Genomic DNA, 22,584 nt, shown 5'->3' on the forward strand with positions numbered 1-22,584 from the left:
ATGTAGCAGAAGTTCAGTGTCACCAGTTTAAAAAAAAAGGACAAAGATAATATAAAAACACATTATTAAGATGGTACCTGCCTTTGTGGATACAGGAACGAGAACACGAGGTGAGAACCAGCAGTGCACAAGTGAAAAATTAGACAGAAGCCTGTGATATTTAATTTTAAATGAAATATTAATTTAATATTTAATTACGCTTTGGTTTCAAGAAAAACCGCAGCAGCAAGACAGATTGTTTGAAGAAGGGAGTAATATACATGGTTAAGGAGACAACTGTAAAAATTAAAGATAAATTTCAAGGGTAAATTCAAATGCCACAATGGAGCAGTTATGAATATGCTCGTATGCTCTGTAATGTGTATTTAGAATATTATACCTGAGAGCACCAGACCATTAAGGGGCTGGGATGTCTCTAGTGAAACAGCAGCCCCTATTCTGGGGCCGCCAAGGGAGACGTGATTGCTCAAACTCAGCTGAATGATCTGAATTCCACAAGAGGTGGGGGTGGAGGCAACTTCAGTAAAGCTACAGGCTACCAGGAGGGCCGTTGATTCAACCTGTTTCCAGTGTGAACAGAGAACAATTGTACTTGGGCCAGTTTTTGATGTCTGAATAGGGTATTTTTAACTAAAAATCAGATTCATTTCTTAAATGGGATTTTTTTTTTCCAGGATAATGGTATAAGAAAAAAAAAGAAAAAAAGGAATGTGAAGTGGATGAGCTATTAACGTTTTCCATCCAGCTCGCACATCTGTGCTGTGCAGCTTTATGAGAGAACCCCACACTTCATGCAGAGCCCCGGGGAGAAGGCTGTTTGGGGTATGATTTGGGGGTCTGTGGAAACATCTAGGCCTCTCATTTCTCTTCTCAATCACTGTCTGTTCTTGGCCATTTTTTGGTTGGTTAACACTTTCTCCCAAATAACGAACAGTGGGAAGTAACCAAATGCATTCGTTTGTGCTAAAGTAAAAAATGAGAAGTGTCCTGGGGGAGGGGGTTAGTCGACATGAATTCTTTGGCTTCTCAATGTGTCTCGATTAGCCAGGGTGTTTTGATAACTTCTATATTCAACCACACACCTTGGAAAGCAGCTCCTCTTGGAAAGTATGCACCTGAGCCAGCTGGGCCCAGTGGGTCTCTGCTGCTTTCATCGCCCCTTAAAAATCCACTTCCCCTTCACCCTATCTGCAGATCCCATGTTCTCTGGCTGCCTTGGTCTTCTCTGTCACCAGACTACAAGATCCTGATTTTTAAGTACGGCATAGAGAACATAGTCAGTAATATTGTAATAACTATGTTTAGTGTCAGAAGGCAGGGCTTTCACAAAGAATCAACCCTTTAGAAAAGGAGAAAAAAAGTCCACCCTGATCAAACAGCAGTGAGGGAGGAAACCCGCTAGGATGCTGTGTCCTGCCAAATGCTTTCAATGGTGAATTCTGTTTCTATTTTTATATTTCTATACATAATACATTTGCATGTCTATATCATTTCATCTTCCCAGTAAAATAAATACTTTTCCATTTTTTAGGTTAGAAAACTGAGGCAAAGAATAGTTAAGGGATTTGCCAGAAAGTTGGGATTTGCCAGAAAGTTGGGATTCAAATCCGGGCCTCTAAGCTGTGTTTTCTTCTGTGTCTGTCTTCAGCCCCAATGCTAAGTTCTCTCAAGTTTAATAATGAAGTGAAGTCCATATTTCTTTGCCTTCTGCAACTTCAGTTATTCATGGGCAGGATAATTTCTATGACTTCTAGGGAATTCAAAGCACTTCATAGGCTCTAAGCCTATCACATGACATTGAAATCGAAATAATCCACTTTGCAGTCTGGAACACCAGGGCTCAGGTGAGGCGTCCTATGCGCCTTTGCATACTCGCTGGCTAGGCCCATGTCCTGTGCATAACAACCAGACAGCTGAGGCCATTGGCATTTGCCAAGTAAAACTGCTGGATGAAGCTGAACACACGGCCTCGGTGTAATTTCTCCTAAGAAGCTATACAGTATTGGTAAGTAGCACAGGTTAATAGTTGAGTGCAGTTTTGGAATAAGACAGCTGGGACTGGATCTAGCTTGGTGATCTTAGGCAGCAGGATTCTTCTTTATAAAGTTGAGATACCAATAGAACCATCACAATGAGAAAGATGGTGATTACATGAGCTCATAAGACAGAGCCTGACCCCACCTGCTCAATAGATGACAGATGTGATTACTGAATTACTATCATCATTTTTTTCTTACTAGTTCTATCTGATGATAGAACTTATGGGAGACTTCTCAATAAGTGATCAAACGTTTATTTAGCCCTGATTCTGCAAAGAACCATAGGAACAATACCAAAAACCTGTGCTCATCTACCCTCTATCTTCAGTGACCTGCCATCATGACTTTTCACAGGTTTCTGTGAATGGTGAAGATTTTGCAATTATAGATAATGGCAATTCCTTCCTCAAATGCCAAGCTCCAGACATTCTCCCCCACAATCTCGAGATAGCCAAAAAGTACCTGCACAACCAGTAACCATGGCCTCACTGGGTGTCCCTACCAGGATTATTTTTCTGCACTGTCAGTTCTCTGTGGGAAAGCCTGTGAGGGGAGGAAAGGAGCTCCTCCCTGCCATGCCTGGGCTTGCAGACCTCCTCTAGGTCTCAAACCCGACAGAGGCCATCGGACCTTTCCTGATGCGCTACGCTTGCCCGTGGATCTCTCAATTGCTCAGCAGCAAGCTGCACTTCAGCAAATCAAGGATGGAAGAAAACAGACCTGCAAAGTCACACGTGTGAAGAAAATGTGTTGTTTTTCAGAGCCCTGATGTTGTTTATGCTGTTCTTGGCAGCAACAGCCATGGGGAACTGATTACTGCATTTTGGCTAATTATGCCAGGTAAGTTACATCTAATAGGCTCGAGTTTATTATGGTGGTGTGTCCTTGGATACGAGAACCATCGATGGTTCGACCATGGACCATAGGACGTGGGGGCTGAAAGAGGGCAGTTTCCGTGGAGCCTCCCTTCTCACCTCTTACTTTTTGAGTCTCCTTCTAGAAAGTTCCACCTAAGGGTACATATTATCATGTGCACGGTACAACGACTCAGTCTCATAAGAACTGCCCCATGTTGTGAAGAATTTTATAAGCCAGAAAATCTCTCCACCAGCCTAATAAATAGGACTCAGGTTTCCCCAAACTCATTTCTTTGTTTAAAATACAGATTCCCGGCCCGTCCCAGAAGAGGATGATTCACTATGTCTGGAGTGGGGCCAAGCATGATTCTCGAGCTCAGCCAAACTAGGGAAACACCTCTGGGTAATAGTATAATTAACCAGAGCTTTATAGAGGAAGAAAGGAGGCTCAGAGAGGTTAGGTGACTTGACAAAAGGACAAGCAAGTCATCGATGACACTGCTGGCATCCGAAAGCAGGTCTCTGGGTCAGAGAGTCTAGTGCATCTCCTCTTAGAGCCCTCTGCGTGCTCACTCTGTCCCCACTACAGCTCTCCACATTTCAAGTTTTTCTTTTCCTCTAGAATCAAGATTATATTTCCACCTCACCCCTGGAGCTGAGGATTTCGCCTCGGCCTGTCATGGTCTCAGACACACTATCCTGCAGCTAAGCACTGGATGTGGGACTGGAAGGGCTGATCCCAGCAGGCTCAGAATGTGTGGCTCTGGAGGCCAGGCTAGCTGGAAGTCCAAGAGGCTTCTGCCTGTCACTTCCTGGGGAGAAGGCCAGGATTCTTCGCTGAGGTAGGCCTCGCCTCTGAGGTAGAGTAGTCTTGTCTTCAGTCACCTGGGGAAGCCATTGCCTTTTTAGCCATTGGACTAAGATTCCCAAAGGGTTGTAATTAGCTTTCCACGTCCCTGGCTGCTCAGTGAGTGGGCATGACAAGAGACCACCAATCCATTTCCTGTGGCGTCTGGAACCCTCCATGGATAATATCAGCCACTGTCTCCACCATCCTGAGTTGCATTTGGTCCAACAACCTCAAGGCGGAAGTTTTTAGAGAGAATGACAACCTCCTGAGGCATCCTGAATGGTGTTGTAGTTCTGTTTTCTTCTGATTGTGAGAGTATATGCTATTGCCTTCCCACCCCCTCACCCCTAACTGCTTCCCAAGGTCCTGCCTTCTCAAAGGCAGTCAGTCTTCTGCAAGGAGCCTCGCTGCTTCCCTGGCGGGACATACTTTCTTTGTACCTGAAGAATCAGGTTTGCCAATGTGTGCTGTTTTGGTGTTTAAACATGTGTGACATTAATTTTCTTATATTTTAGTTTCTTTGCTTAACTTTTAATTAAAAAAAAAAAATCAACCATTGAACAACATGGGTTTGAACTGCGCCAGTACCCTTATACATGGATTTTTTTCAATAAATAAACAGTTGGCCCTCCGTATCCCTGGGTTTCACATCCTCAGATTCAAACAACTGTGGCTCAAAAACAGCATTTTTGATGTGTGGTTGGGGATCCCTTGGTGCAGAGGGCCAGCCGTGTGCATTGTTCTATGCCATTTTATACAAGGGACTTGAGCATCTATGGATTTCAGTATCTGTGGGGGTCTTGGAACCAATCTCCCTGCAGATACTGAGAGAAAACTGAAGTTTTGGGAGAGTCAAAAGTTATATGTGAATTTTTGACTGCATGGGAGGTCTGCACCCCTAACCCCCACATTGCTCAAGGGTCAACTGGTATAAGTAAGCAAAATGAATAATAATAATAATAATAAAAATAATAATACGAGTACCCCACCCCCACCACTGTTAACATCTTGGTATGCAGGCTTCCAGACCTTTCTTGGGATTTTATGCAACTATTCTTTTTTCATATTCATACAAAAATTGTACCACTCTGTACATACAGTTTTTAAGCTTTTTTAAAACCTGTATTACAGAAATCTTTCATGTAACTAAATATCCATCCACAGTATTACTTTTAATGTCTAAAAACTGTTTCAGTGGAAGGATGTTCTGTTATTTATTTAATGAGCCCCCTAATGAACACTAAGGACATTTTCAATTTTTCACTACTATAAACAGTTCTCCAATAAACAGCCTTCAGGAAGACTCAATTATTTTCTAAGTATACATTCCTAAAAGTAGAATTGTTGGGTCAAAGAGTACATAAATTTTTAAGGCTCGTACTGTTAAGGTAATCAACCTTCCTATAGCAGGGTTAGAAATTTTCCACTTTCTTAGTTTTGCCAACCTGATTTTATTTTCTTTTATTTATTTTTTTAGAAACTCTTTGCTAACTTGATGGAGGAAAATGTTATGTAGTTGCCTTAATTTGCATTTATTTGATTATTATTGTGATTTGGACTTTTAAAAATATGTTATTGCTTAATTGTATTCCTTCCAGAATTAACTCCTGATGTTCCTTGCTAGCTTTTAATTTAGGTATTTTTCTTTTCTTCCTGAATTTGTAAGACAGATAACATTCACCTCTTTATCCACAATGCACATATAACATAACATAGTGGTTGAAAAATAGTAGGCATAAAATAAACTTCTACTGAACAAATGAATGAATTTTTTATATGTAAGATCATATGTCATATAACAAATATGTTGTTTGTCTTTTTCCTTTTGATTTAATGACTGCCACTTTGATATGCAAAAATTTTCTTTTTATGTAATCACATATTTATGTTTGATTGTTTCTGTCCGAGATTGGCAAGGCTCAAGTTTATAAAAACTTTTTGAAATGTCTACATTTTTAATGAAAATTATTTAATTCAAGTATTTCAGTTTATGATATGAAATTAGATATCTAACTTTTTTTCAATGCTTCACTAATTGGCCCAACACTATTTGTTAAACTGTCTTTTCCACATGGACCTGAGGTGGTTCCTCACGTATACAGATACTTGTGTATTTAAGCTATTCGTGTGTACAAAAACTATTTTTAAATGTTTTCTTTCATTACATGACATTTCTGTATGTTTCTACAAAGCCCCATATTCTGTTAATTACTAAACTTGAAATAGTTTTTAATGTCGGGTAGGCCAAGTCCCTCTCATTTTTCAAAACGAAGGGTCCTATTTTAGCACCTTTACTTTTCCAGAACTTTCGTAAAGTTCCCCCAAACATTTTGTTGGTACTTTGATTGGCATCATGTTAAATGTATTCATTAATTGACATCTTTACAATATTAAGTCTTCCCACCTCTCCGCCAGCTGGAAGTATTTTGTCCTTCCTCTGAACTCCCTTTAGCACTTTATACCTTTTTAAAAATCACTTTCTAAACTATACCCACCCAATTTTTCAAACCTGAAACCCGAGAGTCTTTCCCTCCCCTCTTTTCCCCAACCTTCACCCCATCCAATCAATCATCAGGTCCCGTCAGTGCTACCTCCTAAATTTCAGCCACTTCTGCCTGTCCCCACTGCCAGCACTCTAGTCCAAGCTACCATCATTTCTGGCCGGGGCCACCACACTGGCCCCTAACTGACCTCCCTGAATCTGCCCTGGCTTCCAAGCCATCCTCTTACACTGCAGCCAGAATGATCTTTTAAAAGGCAAATCTGATCATGGCATTCCCCAGCTTTAAAATACTCCAGTGGCTCCCATGGCACCTGGGGTGGAGCCAAAAGAGCAGCCCCGACCCTCTCTTCCAGCTTGAACCTGGTCTCTCTTTGACTCATTCTTAGTGGCCGTCAAATGTATCCCATGTTCTTTCCCACTGCAGGACCTTTACACATACTGTTTTCTGTTTTAGGACTGTTCTCAGCCTTCCCTATCATCTTTAAGAAGATTCCTTTTCACTAGCATATATCCACAGTATCCTATACAACTTTTAATCCTCATCACATTTGTAATTCCTTATTCAAGTCAGTCTCCACGATGATAAGACTAATAGTGATCATAAGAATATTAATAATACCTTTTGAATAATAAGACATAATTGCTCTCTATCCCAAGTACTTTACATACAGAAGTGTTCAAATCTGACTTGTACCAGCTCATGAGAGCACATTGTTAAATTTTCAGGAATTTGGCGAGCTGGTTGATGTCATATTGGTAGCTCAAAATCAGCCATGGTGACAATATTTGCACCATGGAAATCAGCAAATCCTACAAACTAATGCTTCCCCCAACCTCACCTTTTCCCTAGAGAGCCAGCTCTTAAAGCTTTACCAGCACGCCACTGTTTCCGTGCACTGTATGGTTTAGTCCTCACCACCACTCTGTGAGGTAAGGTAGCCCATTGAACAGATGGGGAAATAAAGAGGTTAAGCCACTTATGCAAGATTTAAGAACTGTCAGGAGGCAAGCCAAGCACTGCGTCCAGGCGGTGTGACACTAGAGCATGAGCGGTTCACCTTAAATCACTGTATCTTAATGTTGAGGAAAGAAGGATCCCTCTGGTCCCACTTGTCTGAAATGACCCCAGCACATGGCGCAGCGCTGAGCACACTGTGCATGCTCAACCAACACCCCCTTCGTGAGTAAGTCAATAATGGCTCAGCATGTTAGGAAAAGAGAGCTCTTTGCCGACACTACATGGCTAAATTAAAGATACCAGGTGGGATGGCCAGAGACCTGAGTCCTTGCTCTGAATCCATCTTGAGTTCAGTGGACAATTGTGAGGAAGTCACTTCTCCCTGGGTCTCAATTTTCTCATCAGCAAAAGAATGAGTTTGACCGGATGATCTTCAATGTCTCATCATCGCTAAGATTCTTTGAATTTACATGTAACATGACATCTATTATTTTTATGGTGATGTGGGCTCCTCTTTCACCAGGCACTGTGTTTCCATGACCTGTGGATCATAGCCTCTTCTATTCTGTCTGGGAAGTCCCCACTTCGCTTTTGAAATGTCACTCTGTTGTCCCCTCCTCTGGAAAGCCTTCACTGACTCCCCAAACTCAGCTACTCCCTGCTCAGTGCTCTGACAAGCCTTTTTGCATTTATATCTCTTATGGGACTCAAACCAATTATTGTAATCTACAAATGACTATCTCTTCTAGACCCGAAAGCTGTTAGAGGCATACTGATATTATTGATTTTGTGCCTTAAGAATCATATGGAGCTGATGTTTGTTCAACAAATAAAGGGATTACATTGATACCTGGGTCCTACCTTCAAGGACTCAGATCTAATTGGTCTGGGGGTCCAGTATGGGCATTGGTGATTTAACGTGAAGCCAAGGGTGAGAACCTCTGCTTTCAGTGGAAGTTAACACATGCACGCTCGCACACACACACACAACACTAGGCTCCAAACGTCCACAGCCCCACTGAGTATCACGATTGTTCACTACTTCGGAAGAGAGTTGAGGACCGGTTGCACCATGATTGGTATTAGTCTGACCTCTCTCCTCCCAGGCCATCCATATACAGCAGGTGTATTTGGGAAAACAGAGGTGCTGCAGCGCTATACATGGAGAGCATCCTGAAGTGAGACCCGTTCCTCACCTGACTTCAGGGACGGCCCATGTTTCTGTTGCCGTCCTTTCCCACCCACTGCTCCTGCTCGGTCTCCTTCGCAGGCTCCTCCTTGTCATCCTGAGCCCTGCACGTTGGTGCTCCAGAAGTGCCACCTACACTTCTTCCGTCCCCTATACTCCCTTCTGAGACCATCTCTTCCACCCTCTTCCATCTACTCCTAATTGATATCTGCCCGTAGACAAGAATAGGAGGCCGAATACAAATGAGAGAACACACTATAAAGTAATGTTACTAAAATTCATAAAATGTTTGATATACTTTCTTGGTTTATATCTTTTTTTCTCTCCAATCACTATTTTCTCTCTTAAAGTACAATATCCTAGTTGGTCTCCCTGGCTTCGGTTTTCCCCCCGACGAAATCAGTCTTTACATCAACAGTAGTCGTTTCCCTAGCATGGGAACCCTCAATGTCATCTTACATTTTGCCAAATCAAGTCCAAACTCCCATACAAAGTTTTTTCCCCCATTATTTAAAAGTGTGATAAAATACACATATCAAAACTTACCATCTTAAACTATTTCTAAGTATATAGTTTAATAGTGTCAAGTGCTTTCACACCCGTCTCCAGAGCTCTTTTCATCTTGCAAAACTGAAACTCAGTGCCCATTACACAACAGCTCCCACTCTCCCTCCTCCCCATCCCCAAAAGCCACCATTCAGCGTTCTGTCTCTGTGAATCTGACTACTAAAGGTACCAAACAGAACTTTTAAGCTGTGTTTTGGTTTCCTGTGCCTCGCTCATCTAGGCTGAGTTCTGGTTTAAGTTCTACCCGAACTTTGCCATAGCCGTGGAGCCAGCCCTCTCTTCCAGGCACCGCTCACCTCACCCTCTGGGCCTTTGCACACGAAATTCCCACTGTTAGAACATTCTTCTTTCTCTTTGCCTAGCCAAATCCTTCTCATCCTTAAAAATAGTCTTCAGTGTTCATCTCCACTCTAGCCCACACTAAACTCTCTCCTCCTGGAACTCCTACTCCATTCATTGGAAACACCAAATGTTTTGAATATGCTAATTCTCCAGCTGTTCTGTGCAACATACCGCTGCCTCCTCCAAAAGTTCTAAACTTCCACATAGGAACTAAGTGTTATATGTCACTATACTTTCTGCCTAGAAAATGTAGTAGATACAATGTAGATATTCAACAAATATTGAACTAATAGATAATTTATACTTCATAAAATTTTAAGATAATTTGAATCACTCTGCAGCATTAGCGGGCAACTTTCTTGAACCCTTTTCGAGAAAATTTAGTTATAGCCGGCAACTTTGTCTAATTTTTGTATGGTTGCTTAGACAAAAGTCTATTTGAGCATGGTTCCAGCAGAGTTAAATTTATAAGACTAGCCTCCTGAAATGAGCTGCTATGACCATCTTCCAGAACACACAGAAATTGCTTGAGTCAAATACATATTTAAAATCAAGCCTACACTTCCTCATTCACTGCCTATCATCCAGTTCACTTTCTGCACAGTAGCAGAAAGACCTAGAAAAGTTAGAATGATTATGAAGCGGTGAGACTGGGAACCAGTGCAAAGGTGAACTAGGAGCCAGTCCCTCTTGGAATAATTTTCAAACCTACCTGTGTAGATGAACCTCCCTGGAGCTCCTTTGCAGAACTGTTTGGATTTGTAAGACAGTGTCACCTCCACTACTCCGGGGATGTGCCGAGGAGGAGTCTGCACTCTGATGGCGTGAGGAGTTATTAGCTGAGGAGTGAATGGGCAGGGAAATGAGACACCTATTACACAAGTTATCACCAGGGATACCGAGAGCATGAGTCTCTCCACCAGTACTCCCACCAGGGCACACCGGGGTACTCACGACACCCCAAATGCTCTGACCACCCCGTCCCTGTGTCTCACATGTTTCTCTCTCTTGCCCCAAAACTTTCTCTCAGCTAACCTGTCTAGGTCTCTTCCCTCCTGCTGGCCCAGCTCAAGTCCCTCCCACCTCCCATGCCCACCCTGCCCCCACCCCTAAGGTCACTCCCTCCTCCCAAGTCCTACACTGCTGTGACCTCACATATGGATTTGGCAATTTCCATATTCAACATAGCATCGTTATTTATCTTTTTGTAACATGTCTTGTTGGCTTTCTCATTATGAAAGTAGAACATTTCCACCTTAGAAAATTTGGAAATTACAGAGAATATGAAGAAAAATATTAACATTGTATAATCCAAAACAACCATTATCAGGCTTCAGTGTGTTTTCAGTACTTTTCTATGAATGTGTATCATATAATTATATTTTACATGCATAGACACTGTTGTCCTGATTTTTTTTCACTTAGCATTACAGCACAAACATGCGTTCTTCTCCTAGCCATAGATTTTCTTCAAAACACAATTTGTAAAGGTGGAATGATTATTTAATCATTCTTCTACTATTCAACATCTAGGCTATTTCTAATGTTCCACAATTATAAATAATATTGCGATGAATATTTACCTGTTAAGGGATCCATGCCTGCAGAAAACTGTGGCATACATGTCTTTTAGCTTTTAGTGCCCTGCTCAAAGCAGGTACTCAATAATGTGAACTCATGCTGCCAGTGCTCTAGGAATTACTAGTTTCCCCAGAACGAAACAGCATTTGGGCCAAAGAATATCAGGGAAGCAGTTGCCTTGGCCTACCTCGCTCCATACAAGCATGGTCCCAAACACCACTTGGAGGCCATCAAAGAAGTTGTCCCCAATGATGATGACCATGGCTCCTCCTGTGGTCCAGCCTTCGCTTGGGCTAATGGCTTTGATGCACGGTGTAGCTAAGAAGATAGAAAAGAAGGAGTCACGTCTGCCCTTCGGTGGTTGAAGTTTGGAGTTTGGGGGACTGGCTGCTCTTGAAAGCTGTTGGTCATTCCAAGAAGCTCAAGTCGAGTTTCGCTGACTTGCCGTCACTCCCTAATTGGTTGTTGGTTTTCACCAGGTCATTAAAGCCTAATGAGTTGACCACTATATATGAAAACATGGAACACTTAGCTAATTGTGCAAAGGGTGTTTTTAGAACTCTGTTGTTTTTCTCCATATTTTTATAAGTTGACCACACTGGAAATGTGTAAATCTCTTTTCTCTCTCCACCTCCTCTGCCCCAAGATGTTAAGATTTATAAGGCCAGTTAATGTGCTAAAGAGAAAAGGAGAAAGCCACATCTATCATAGGTGAAGGCTTTTTCCAGCTCTATCAAGAGACAATTTCTAATCGCTTCCCTAACTTTGTCAAAAGGATTCCCCCCCACTCCCGTCTTCTTCCATATGTTTGAAGCCTCTGGACTTTATGTCCCAACAGGAACCCAATATGGTTTTCAGGCCATAACTAAAGTCAATCCATCACTCCATTTCCAAAGCTGACAGGGTCAAAGGTGGAAAAGAACTTTGGCAGGACTCCAAAAACATGAGCCCCCTTTGAACAGCCCGTCAATCACATCCAATCAGTCAAAAGAAACTGGATGGGTTCCTAGTTCTGAACCCGAGGGTTTTCTTCTCCCCTTCGGTGCCCACTGTGGGAGAATTAACACCACTCCAAATTCTTTACTGATTCAATCATTTTCTTTCAGTTCATTAATTCCTATTTAAAATGATACAAGACACATTTTAAGGGCTGAGTCGAGGTGGGGGCTGGTGGGCAATACAGAGCCAAACATCACACTAAAATATTTGCCTAGTTTTAGCCACTCATTCTATAGTATAAGGCCTCCTACACCAGTGAGCTGGGGAGGGTGGAAGGAAGGAGAAGAACTTAGATGGACTTCACTTAGGTTTGTCAGTTATTTTCTTTAATATACTTTAATTTTTCAAACAACTTGAAGTTTAACAGTTACTGGTATTTCTAATTACTTTAATGCACATGGAAAACTATGCAGAGCAGACCATGATTTCTTCTTGTCCAAGCAAACAAAAATCAATTAGTGTCAGTTTCATTCTGCACATTGTTTTGTTTTGCCCACAATCTGTTTAAGGGCACATCTGACACTTATTCATACATGTCTGGCACTGCGATGTTCCTGTTTAACTAAGATGTCATAGGCTTACCTTTGCCCGAAATACCAGTCTAGCAAAAAGAAAAACACGGAACTGAATGGGTGAGTCTGAGGCATGGGGGCCTGAGCATCGGGGCGTGTGTGGAGTTGGTGTTTACAACTTCACTTAAGGCATGGTCTTGTGTACTTTCTCCACTCCTACTCAGAACCATAAATCTGAAATTCAAATAAGGAAGTTTGTGAAGATCTTCGTCTGCCTGCGCAGCGCAGACCGCAGACGGCCTACCTTCTGACGGGTCCAGTCTCCTCGCTCGCCGCCCGTGCTTCGAGTTGTTATGAACAAACATGTTGTCGGAAACAGCCAGCACGTGTCCATCCACATTCACCGTTGTTGACAACACAACCTGCACATTTAAAGTAAAAAAAAAAAGGTGGTGTGGCGTTAGTTTCACATAAAGTTGTAAATGTACCAGAATTCTGTTTGCCAGACTTCCATATGGCTAATGAGAGACAGGACAGAATTTGGGGACAGGGCCATGCTCTCAGCATATTGACAGATTGTCTTCCTACTATAATTATGGCAGAGCTTCATTGGAAAAGGTACCACCCTTCACCCATACACTGTCACGTATTTGTGTTCTAACTGTGCCCAGGTGATGAAACTGGGACACTGGCCTTCTGCCTGCTGATTCTAGTCACCTAGCTCACTGTCAAAGGCCTTGGACGACCATTGCCGGCTGACCCTCGGGCTGCAGTGGCAACAAGAAGCTGATTGTGTGTGATCGGGAAGCTAAGAACTAAGCACCAGCTGGGAGGTCATTTCTCCAAGCTCAGGACTGGGTTCTTGCACTTCTGACATGGGGTAAAGCAATGCTGGCATGGAGATGCTGCCTGATGATGTGCCTGTGGTGTCCTCACCCACTAGAGAGCAGTGGCAGAGACGAGAAGATAAGGTTACTGGAATTCAGTGTTGAGCATGTAGACCATTTACCCCGAGGAAGGGGAAGTGATGGGTGTAGAGTAGTGAGAGCGTGGATTTGGAGTCGGGTAAAACTAAACTCAAACCCCACACCTGCTACTCCTTAAGTTATAATCTTGGACATATTACTTAACTTTTTCAAATCTCCATTTTTCTCATATGTAAAACATAAACAATGCCTAAACAATGCCTATTTCGAGGGCTAAATGAGATAAAATAAAGATAAAAATGAGATAATATGTGTAAACCATTCCATGCATAGCCTGAATGAGTTCTCTTCCTAACCACCTCGCCTCTGCCTTGTTTGAGCAGTCAATAGAACAGATGACATTACTCACTGAACGCCTTCCATAGTCGAAGACTTTGAGGAGGCTCTAGAAAGGGAGACACAGGGGCTGGGTACCAAAAGTTACAAGGCGTGACCCTTCTCCTCAAGGAGCTTACTTTTAGGCTAGAGAAACACAGTTTACACATAAAACAAGTGGCACAAGGATTCAGATTGAAATGAGCTCTGTGTGTGTGCTGCAGATGAAGGGTGTGGGAGAATTTCAAAGAGGCAGAGACAGGCTAAGGTCGGATAAGTCGGTAAAGTGTAGCAGAAGTGAGTGGAATTGAACATACCATACCCACCACCTACTTACTTGACCCAGGAAGATGAGTCACCATGGATAGGAGTCTACTTGTCTACTTGTTATGCATGGCGATATTTTTTTTTTTTTGAGAAAGGAACTTGTTATATACATATTCATGCATATGTATGTGTGTGTATGTATGTGCGTATATGTATATATATACCTTTTGAGGAAAGGCATTGAATAGGTACATAATAGGGGCCATGTTTAAGAGTGATTCTTCCTGTCTCCCTGTCTACCCCAAAATTAAATTTGATGATATTCGACTTGTAATTTTATGCCACCCCTTCCTTACTTATTAAATGAAGATGGAAAAAACCTTGACCCTGCCTTACCTCCTAATATGAAATAAGATTCATTAGATGGCACTTAAACTTTTTTGCCATGAATAATTTCAAGCAAATGAAATAAACGGAATAGTACAATGAATCCCCATTTTTAGGTGAAATGTACATGCATTGAAATCTTAGTTGCACAATTTTGACAAATGAATACACCCAGGTAATCAGCACCATATCATGATATAGAACCTTTCCACTGCCCCAGAAAGTCACAATGTGTCCTTTCTCAGTCAGTCCTACCCACTACCCCTTCCTTGACGACACTCTTCTGATTTTTTTTTAACTTAGAGTTTTAGATATCTTTTAAATTTTTTAAATATGCATTTGAGTATAATAGGGGTTTGAGAGAATCCCTAAAACCTTAGGTCCCCAAAGTATTTCACTTAGTCTGGTGTCATAGGCCTGACAGTAGCACACAGGAAATTTTGCACGGACATAAGTGGGCTTCAATCATTCAATGCAAAAGCATTCATTGAGTTCCTGCTACATGTAGAATATTATGTCAGGCCCTGGAGATTCAAAGACAACATAATAATGTGTTCCTTAGTCGGCTACATGTTTCTCCCACACTTCAATTCCTCACTTGTGAATGCACTACAGGTAGGGTGTCCCTGCCTCTCTGTGACATCAGAATAAATGTAAAGGAACCTCAGTTGTCATGCAGAAAATTATCATCAATATAATTGCTCACAATTCAGGGATTCAGCCTATCTAGCTCTGGGTCTGTTTTCAATTGTGTCCATGTTACCATGTTAAGAGTCTGGGGAGAGTCTTTCCATCATGTTCCTATCATGTAGCCACCATAAGAAGGGGCTACTCATCACTCTCAGCAAGTGCATGAAGGCACAAGGCCTTATCAGGGCCATCTCAGCAGAGCATAAGATGGCGTCATAGTCGAAGGGAGAGAGAAGCCACCTCCTGCTCTTGGGATTGAGATGAACGTGAGGGTTGAAAGCATTATTCTCTGCATATGCTTACCCTCCAAAAATAAAAGGAGAAGATAGAGAAAAAAGAGGAATCAGACCTCTTTGGTAAATTGTGTATGTGAGTGAATTTTCAAAGAATTAGCTGTTATCGCTGGAGGAAACCAAAAATGAAAGGGTGCTTAAGGCTTTAATTGCTAATGAGCTATACTGGGCACACTGAGGAGAGCCCTGCCGGCCTGAGGATTATGTAGATGTAAGAGCAATCTCTCTGAGACCACTTTAATTCATTCCACAAGCTTCTTGTCATACTGTACTTTAATGCTCCTCGTGCATTCCTGCTACAAAATATGGGGCTTTCTCGAGCCAGCCGATTTCATCATTGTCCATTTGGGTGGAGTGAGACTCAGTTCCAAAGTGAACATTTCCCGAATGACATACCCTGATGGTTCAGATGCACTTCATTATTTTCTATTAACAATGGAAATAAATTTTAATCTCTTGCTGGCTAGCGCTGGCCTCTCATGACAGCAAGGGAATTAACCTGAATTATTTCAGTGTCTGCAAAATTTATTACAAGATTTTAAATTATGTCCAAATGTATGTGTGTGTGCACATATACATATATATAGATAGATAGATACAAGTTCCCATTTTTAATATTTCAAATATCTTAGACTCTGAAGTATCTAGAAGAGTCTGCCAATTTAACTAAATTTACAAAATGTAAAGGATTCAACTCACAAACCCCACCACGTGAAAGCAGACAGGTTTGGTGGTTGTTCTTACATGTGAAGACACACACAAATACTGACTTTTACATACATTCACTCCACTTCTGGAAGAATGAACAACATTATGGAAATGAAGATGCATTTGGTACATTCGAAGCTTCGAATTTGACTTCCTTCACTGTTTTCTGATGGATGATGACAACACTGATATTATTCTCTTCAGAGAAGTTAAAGTTTCTGAATGTTTGAAGACTAAAGGAAGTGGAATGTGCATTCCAGAATCGTCTCACTCCCAGGCCTTCCCCTTCCACAAGCCAACTTCTTTCCCCTAGTGAGTATTTCCTGGGTCACGAAGGCTGACCTTTTCCATCTGGAATCAATCAGTCAACCCCTGACAACTTCCTGAAACACCTCACTCCATTTCCTGTTCTCTCCCCCTTCTCTCTTTCCCCCTGGTTTGCTTCACTCTTCAAAACTGCAGGCCACAGCAGCTTAATGTTAGAGGGTCAGACACAGTTAGACTCCAAAACACTACACAAGGACACCTTTGACCTTCAAAAATCTTTACATCTTAGCTAAACAAATCAAGGTCAACATTTCTTACCATTACCTTGTTAACTATTTGTATGCATCTTTGCCAACGCTCTTCTGATCATATAATCATCAATACCACTTGTTCTCCTAAGATCATAAACTGATCTGTTTTAGAAGTAGCAAATTTAGTATTGAGAAGGGGTGCCATTTGAAGGTACCCAAAACTAACAGTCATATGTATTATAACAAACATACGTAGAGTATTCCAAACAAAAGAACTTCTATGCCTCATCAGTGTCTCCTATCACCTAAACCTGATACCTAGTCTTTTCTAAAGCTGTCAGACTCTCTTGGCACCACCATTCTGCTGGCACAGACCGAAAGGATGCCAATTAGGAATACAGATGTCCATAATTGGTGTGGGATGGACCCCTGGTTTTTGCTGCTGACACTGGTGACAGCTTTCATTTGTTTCTCATACTTGGCGTATCTGTATTTCAGCTCAAAGCTCAAAATAGGCAAGGCCGCAGAGCGGAAAACTAAGCCATTGCATATTACAGCTCTCTTCAACTGATACATTTCAACACAAAAGCAGCAATCAATTACATTCATGCAAATATTATTTACGACGTGGTATCTTTAAGCCAAGGTCCCAAGAAAAAGAAGTAGGAATCGATTGGAATTGCTTGCATTTTTTTAAGTGAAAGTAGTTTTTCACTTTCTGCAATTCCTTATTTTGCTTAATGCAATCTCTAATTTTTGGTGAGACCAGATCAATAAACATAGACCAACTGGAGAGTGACGGTGTAGGTTCCATTTTGAATCATCCAATTAAATGGCAGTTTTAGCTGACTGTACAGAAATAGGAACATTAAAAGTTTGTATCTTCCCTTGAAAAATGCAAGAAAGTCTTAAGACAAAATCTACAACTGTGTTAGCAATTTGCTAAAAGTATGCAAGAAAAAATAATTAGCTTTCTCAAATTATATTTTTCTTCGCATTACCTAAAAGTACTCCCATGTCCCGCACTCTAATAATTTATACAAAGCAGGGGTTGAGTTGTAAAGAGCCCTTTCCTGCCTATAAAAGGCCTCAGTGGGAGTCATCCTTTCGGTGGACACATCCGTTAATCTGCCTGTACAACTAACTTTCCCATTGGTATCAGAATGATAGCATGTGACATGGGTACTTTTACAAAATGGCATATTCCCACTCTTGGGTTAATTTTATGCCCAGTCTGAAATATCTTTGGCTTTTTGGAACATCACACTTTTATTTTTTTAATATCTATCTTTCCTAAAGCTCTATAATTTAGTTAAGTTACATAAGTCACTGGGATGACCAGCGTGGAGTCCCCTCTTAGCCAGCCTGCCTCAGCTCATACCCAGGTGTTCCTGCAAATGGCCTAAGTCTCACACAGGAGGGTAAAAGAAAAAGAGAAGTCAAAATGAAAAATGAGCGGAATGACTAAATGATCTGCTCTTTTTTTGAAACAGACGAGAATCCCAGTGTCTATAGTCACCAGAGGGTAATTACAATGGTTAGAAACCTCCCCATATGGATCAGAGTTCTTGCTTTGAAAACACACCAAACTCTACCATTAGTCAGACACATTTCTCCTCCATTTCAGTGAAGGTCATGCACCTCCTAGCTGAATGTGGAGACTTTAGTAGCTTAATGTCAGTGAAGCTACAATACATAGCATTTATAACACGTAGGTATAAGACTCTGATACCTACTTACAAACACGCGTACACCGAGCTAAATAAAATGGTCTCGAAAATTCCTATTATTTTGCCAAGTATGAAAAAAAATTCTTTATGACATTTTACATCTGGAAATGGAATTAAATTCATGATGTGCTTCTCCCTTATAACTGTTCAGTTGCTATATATGTTATTTCAGCTTTCCCAAAGCATAACTATTATGTGGGATTTTATTTTCCACCTGTGGAAGGAGGAAAGAGACATAGAGACCATTAAAAGGACAGAGAAAATCAAGACAGACTTCTGGTCATGGTGGGTAACCAAGTTTGGAGTCCATATCGTGAGAAGAAATACTCCACTGGTATTTTTATGCATGGGCTAACTCTCACATTCAACAAGGGGAATCTGACAAAACAGTTTTTTCTAAGCCTCCATTAATTCATCCCAGGCTAACAACAATCAGCTTGGCTACTGCAAATTGTTCTCCTTACCACTTAATTCTTGGCACACACCTTATTTCCAAACCAGATTTAAAGCCCAGATTCTTCTTTGTTACTGGACTCCAGAGTCTCCAGAATTACCTTTAAACACCTACCCCACAAGTATGTATTTTGTCATCTTTTTTTTTTTTTTAAGAAATTCTCAGAATTCTTAGCCATCGCTGTTGTTTCCTATTCCCTAAGGCTAAATTTTCTGTTCAGTTAAGTATCAAGTACCAAATGAGAGAATACGAGGTTGATTGCTGTTGAGACAGATGTGGGGCATTCTGGGGTTCCTCACACAAAGGGAGGGGAGACTGTGGCATGAATGACATACCTCCTGAGAAGATACTGTCTTAAGGCACCAGACAGTGCTGTGTTTTAATCAGTCAAAGGTTTTGTTTGACACTCCCAGGCCCTGTGCTACATGCCATGGAGGCTTACAGAAAACACTGTCACGACCCCAAGGAGCTGCCATGTAGTTGATGAAGCATAATAAACATTACACACAATCAAAAAACCATACAGTGATACATAAATGAGGACTAAATTGTGTGGCCATTGTATACTGTAGGAGTCCAAGGGTGAGAAAAAATGAACCTGAGCTGAACACAGTAACGAACATTTTCAACAAGGAAATGAGATTTGAGATAGGCCTTGAAGAGTTGAAAACCTTTTGCTATACAACTGGAGGTTACTGAAATGGTTACCCCAGCACTATAAAACAAATCTTAATTGGCGTAGTAAGTGGTGTAATATGCCGAAGAGCATTTCCGCTGGCATATTTTGACAAATTTGGCTTAGGATGGACACCTTTTAGAGCTTATCTTTTAAAAATTAGTTGAATATGGACAGAAATCAAGTGGCATTTTTTTTAAAACAGATTTTCACATCATCAGGGAGCCTCAAGGTCAATAACCTGTTTACAACTAAATTTCCCTTCATCTCAAAGGCTTTAGACTCTGCTACTTCCACTCTACTTCATTTCATTCCATTGGACCCATTGCTCTTCCCAGGTAAAATGTATGCCAAGTAGAATGGTTATAGTCAGGGGCAGTGTTTTACTAGTAAACATTTTGAGGGCCCCAAGGGAGCCTTAACATACTTGATGCTGTTCTTAATTTGACTGGGCTATTCTCTTCCACCAAACTCTGCCCCCCCAGGGACCTCATGAATCACCTGTTGTCCATCAAAAACCAGGAGCACGTAGGCCCTATAAGCAGCCTAAGGATCTATGCCCTCTTATTGCAAAACTAAGAGAGATTTGCTTTCCAGGAAGCTTTGCATCTGATTGTTCTGGAATGTTTTCAGGTGTTAGTGCCCAAGTTCGAGACTCCTAAAATGTCTGAGCATTTAGGCTTTGTTTCCACCTAACTAAAATCTAACATATCCTTTCCCAAAAGTTATATAGGCAGTTACCTGCATTCACTTCTCTCCCTTTTCTCCCCCAAATAACTCATTTCCTATGTGAGCTGGTCAAATTTCTTATCTTGCTGATCTTTATAGCCATTTGAGACACCAAAAGTCAGAGAGTGATGGTGGCAGGAGGTTATACCATCAAACAGAAAAGCCTGAAGTAACCCACAGAAAGCCTCCCCACAGCTTAAAGCGTTAGACTGAGTAAAAGATCCTCAGAGGCTTTTTTCTGACTCCAAAGAGATAATTATTATTTTTTTAAATCAGACTATATGGTTTGTTTTACCACCAGATAATGGACTCACCTGTTGATCAGAGAGAGGCCATAAGTCAAGTGATTTTCATCATGTGCTTTAAAACGCTGCTCAGTAGCAGAGCAACCTTCAAATGGTGGGTGAGATCATGGAGCAGCTGGAGTAGCTCTCGAACTGAAAGATTTGAACTGAAGAAACCTGTAGGCAGCTGGAGCTATATTAAATTTTTACCATTTGGACTTAATTTAAACTCTCGTTTCCCTCTTCAACGGGTGTGAGAGAAACATTCAACATTTTTTATTTAAGGAAAATAGATGGTGGTGCCATTAAAAAGTTTTATATAAGAGCTGGGGGTTTAAAAAATCATAAGGGTTTGTTGGATGGATCTTGGCCCTGTTCCAAGACGTGAGCAGCCTTGCCCTTTGCTCCTGCATCGTTTACTCAAACAGACTAATGGCCAACGGCTGGCTGTGTGGACTAGGTAACTTTGTCATCTACATGAATCCCCTCATTGTTCCTGTGCAATTGTTGCATCCAGCATGTTGCATTAATGGGCTTGAGGCCTCTTGTAGTGTCCAGCTACCCCAACGACGCTGGTCAGTCCTCACACGGCCCCACTTCTTCCTTCATTCTGACGGCAATCTTTGTATCTTCTGTTCCTTTCCGCCCACCACTGTTCCTTTCTTCTCTCTTCCTCCGAGTTCTGACAGACTCACTGGGTGTGCCCTCACAAAGCACCAACCCTCTGCCCTCACCCTCTCCCAGTCCCCTTGAGATGTCCTGAGGTTGTGTGCGGGATCCCTCTGAACAAACAAGAGTCAACTCGTCACTGATGGTGTTCCCAAGCTGGCCCCCGAAATGATTTTTCTTTCCCTAGAAATGTATGTGCCCCTCATACATCTTGACCTCTGATCTCTTGAAGCAAAGGATGGCAAGACCTGTGTACATACCTCAGTCCTCTCCCTAGCTTAAGTGAATTAAAAAAAAAAAAAATTATTATTTAGGTGGACCTAATCTTAAAAGGGTATAAGAGAGTGAACCCAAGGGTTCTTACTGCCTTATCCTAATTACAAAAAAGCTATAAGTTTGAATGGAGTTCCTTAAAAATGGTTATAGGATTAGAGATGTGTCAAGACACCTGCTACCAACTCTGGAATGACTAAAGTATACAAGTTGGTGTTACCCATATGCTGGAAAACACCAGAGCCTTCTACAGTGGTCATGTCTGTTTAAAATAGATTCCTTTTGAGCCAGGAAGGGAAAATTTGGCACCTAGTCTTCTAAGCTTCCCAATTTCAATTAAATGACCTGCTGACATTAGGGTCCTGTTATAGCCGATGCTGTGAGAAACTTTGAAAACTATTAGAAAGAGCAACCACCCTGGCTGTTATAATGGCAGGTTTCATTTAGCTCCCATATCACCCATGCTCAACCATACTGCTGAGTCCCAGAAGGCAACATCAAGACAAATGGATCTTACTGGGCCCCTATGCTTCTAGGCAAGTCACTCGAAGACCTCAGAGAAGAACATCCAAGCTATGTAAATCATTTATTTATCTTATTTTCCTTATCTCCCCACTAGGACATAAATCCCTCAAGGGAGAAGCATTTTATCTGTTTTGCTGATGTATCTCCAGCACCTAAGATAGTGCCTGGCATGTAGAATTTCCTCAATAATAGTGCTTGGGAGAATGAATAAGTGAATGAATGCATCTATGTTTTCACTAGGACTCTGAGCAGACCCAGGTAGCCTATCTCATGAGAGTGACCTGGCAACAATAGCCCAGATTGTTGTCAACTTCTACTGTGTTTTAGAATGTCAGTGTGGGAAACGACAACAAGCCTGACTCCTCCTATCCTTGGCTTGATTTTCTTCTGGGTTTTCCAAATGCCTGCTCTCCACCCATTCTCAGTGCACAGAAATAAAGAATGAGATTCATTATGTCTTAACAGGCCTGTCAGCTTAAACTAGACATAAATTCCTTTCCTTTCCTTCACTGGGCTGTTAATCTGGGTGTTTCACGTAATTGTTTCATTTCAAGGAAGGATTTTCTGCAAGTAGGGTCCATGGATTTGGATACTTTGGGGGCCCCAGAATTCTTGTGTTTTCCTTCCTTCCTTCCTTCCTTCCTTCCTTCCTTCCTTCCTTCCTTCCTTCCTTCCTTCCTTCC

The 22,584-nt window shown here is 41.5% G+C and overlaps 1 protein-coding gene across 3 annotated transcripts in view; it reads right to left on the minus strand.

The window, feature by feature from the left end:
• The window catches only part of EBF2 (early B cell factor 2), a 186,802-nt gene that overhangs the window by 29,374 nt on the left and 134,844 nt on the right, over positions 1-22,584 (minus strand). For all 3 annotated transcript variants that reach the window (XM_011360293.1, XM_011360294.1, XM_011360295.1), the window contains 3 exons: positions 12,702-12,819; positions 11,074-11,204; positions 10,018-10,144 (listed from right to left, as the gene is read on the minus strand). In XM_011360293.1, the coding sequence (XP_011358595.1) occupies positions 10,018-10,144; positions 11,074-11,204; positions 12,702-12,819 (376 nt within the window). The remainder of the gene's footprint in view (positions 1-10,017; positions 10,145-11,073; positions 11,205-12,701; positions 12,820-22,584) is intronic.

Source organism: Pteropus vampyrus, unplaced genomic scaffold (assembly GCF_000151845.1).
Source record: "Pteropus vampyrus isolate Shadow unplaced genomic scaffold, Pvam_2.0 Scaffold53, whole genome shotgun sequence".
Taxonomy (NCBI): domain Eukaryota; kingdom Metazoa; phylum Chordata; class Mammalia; order Chiroptera; family Pteropodidae; genus Pteropus; species Pteropus vampyrus.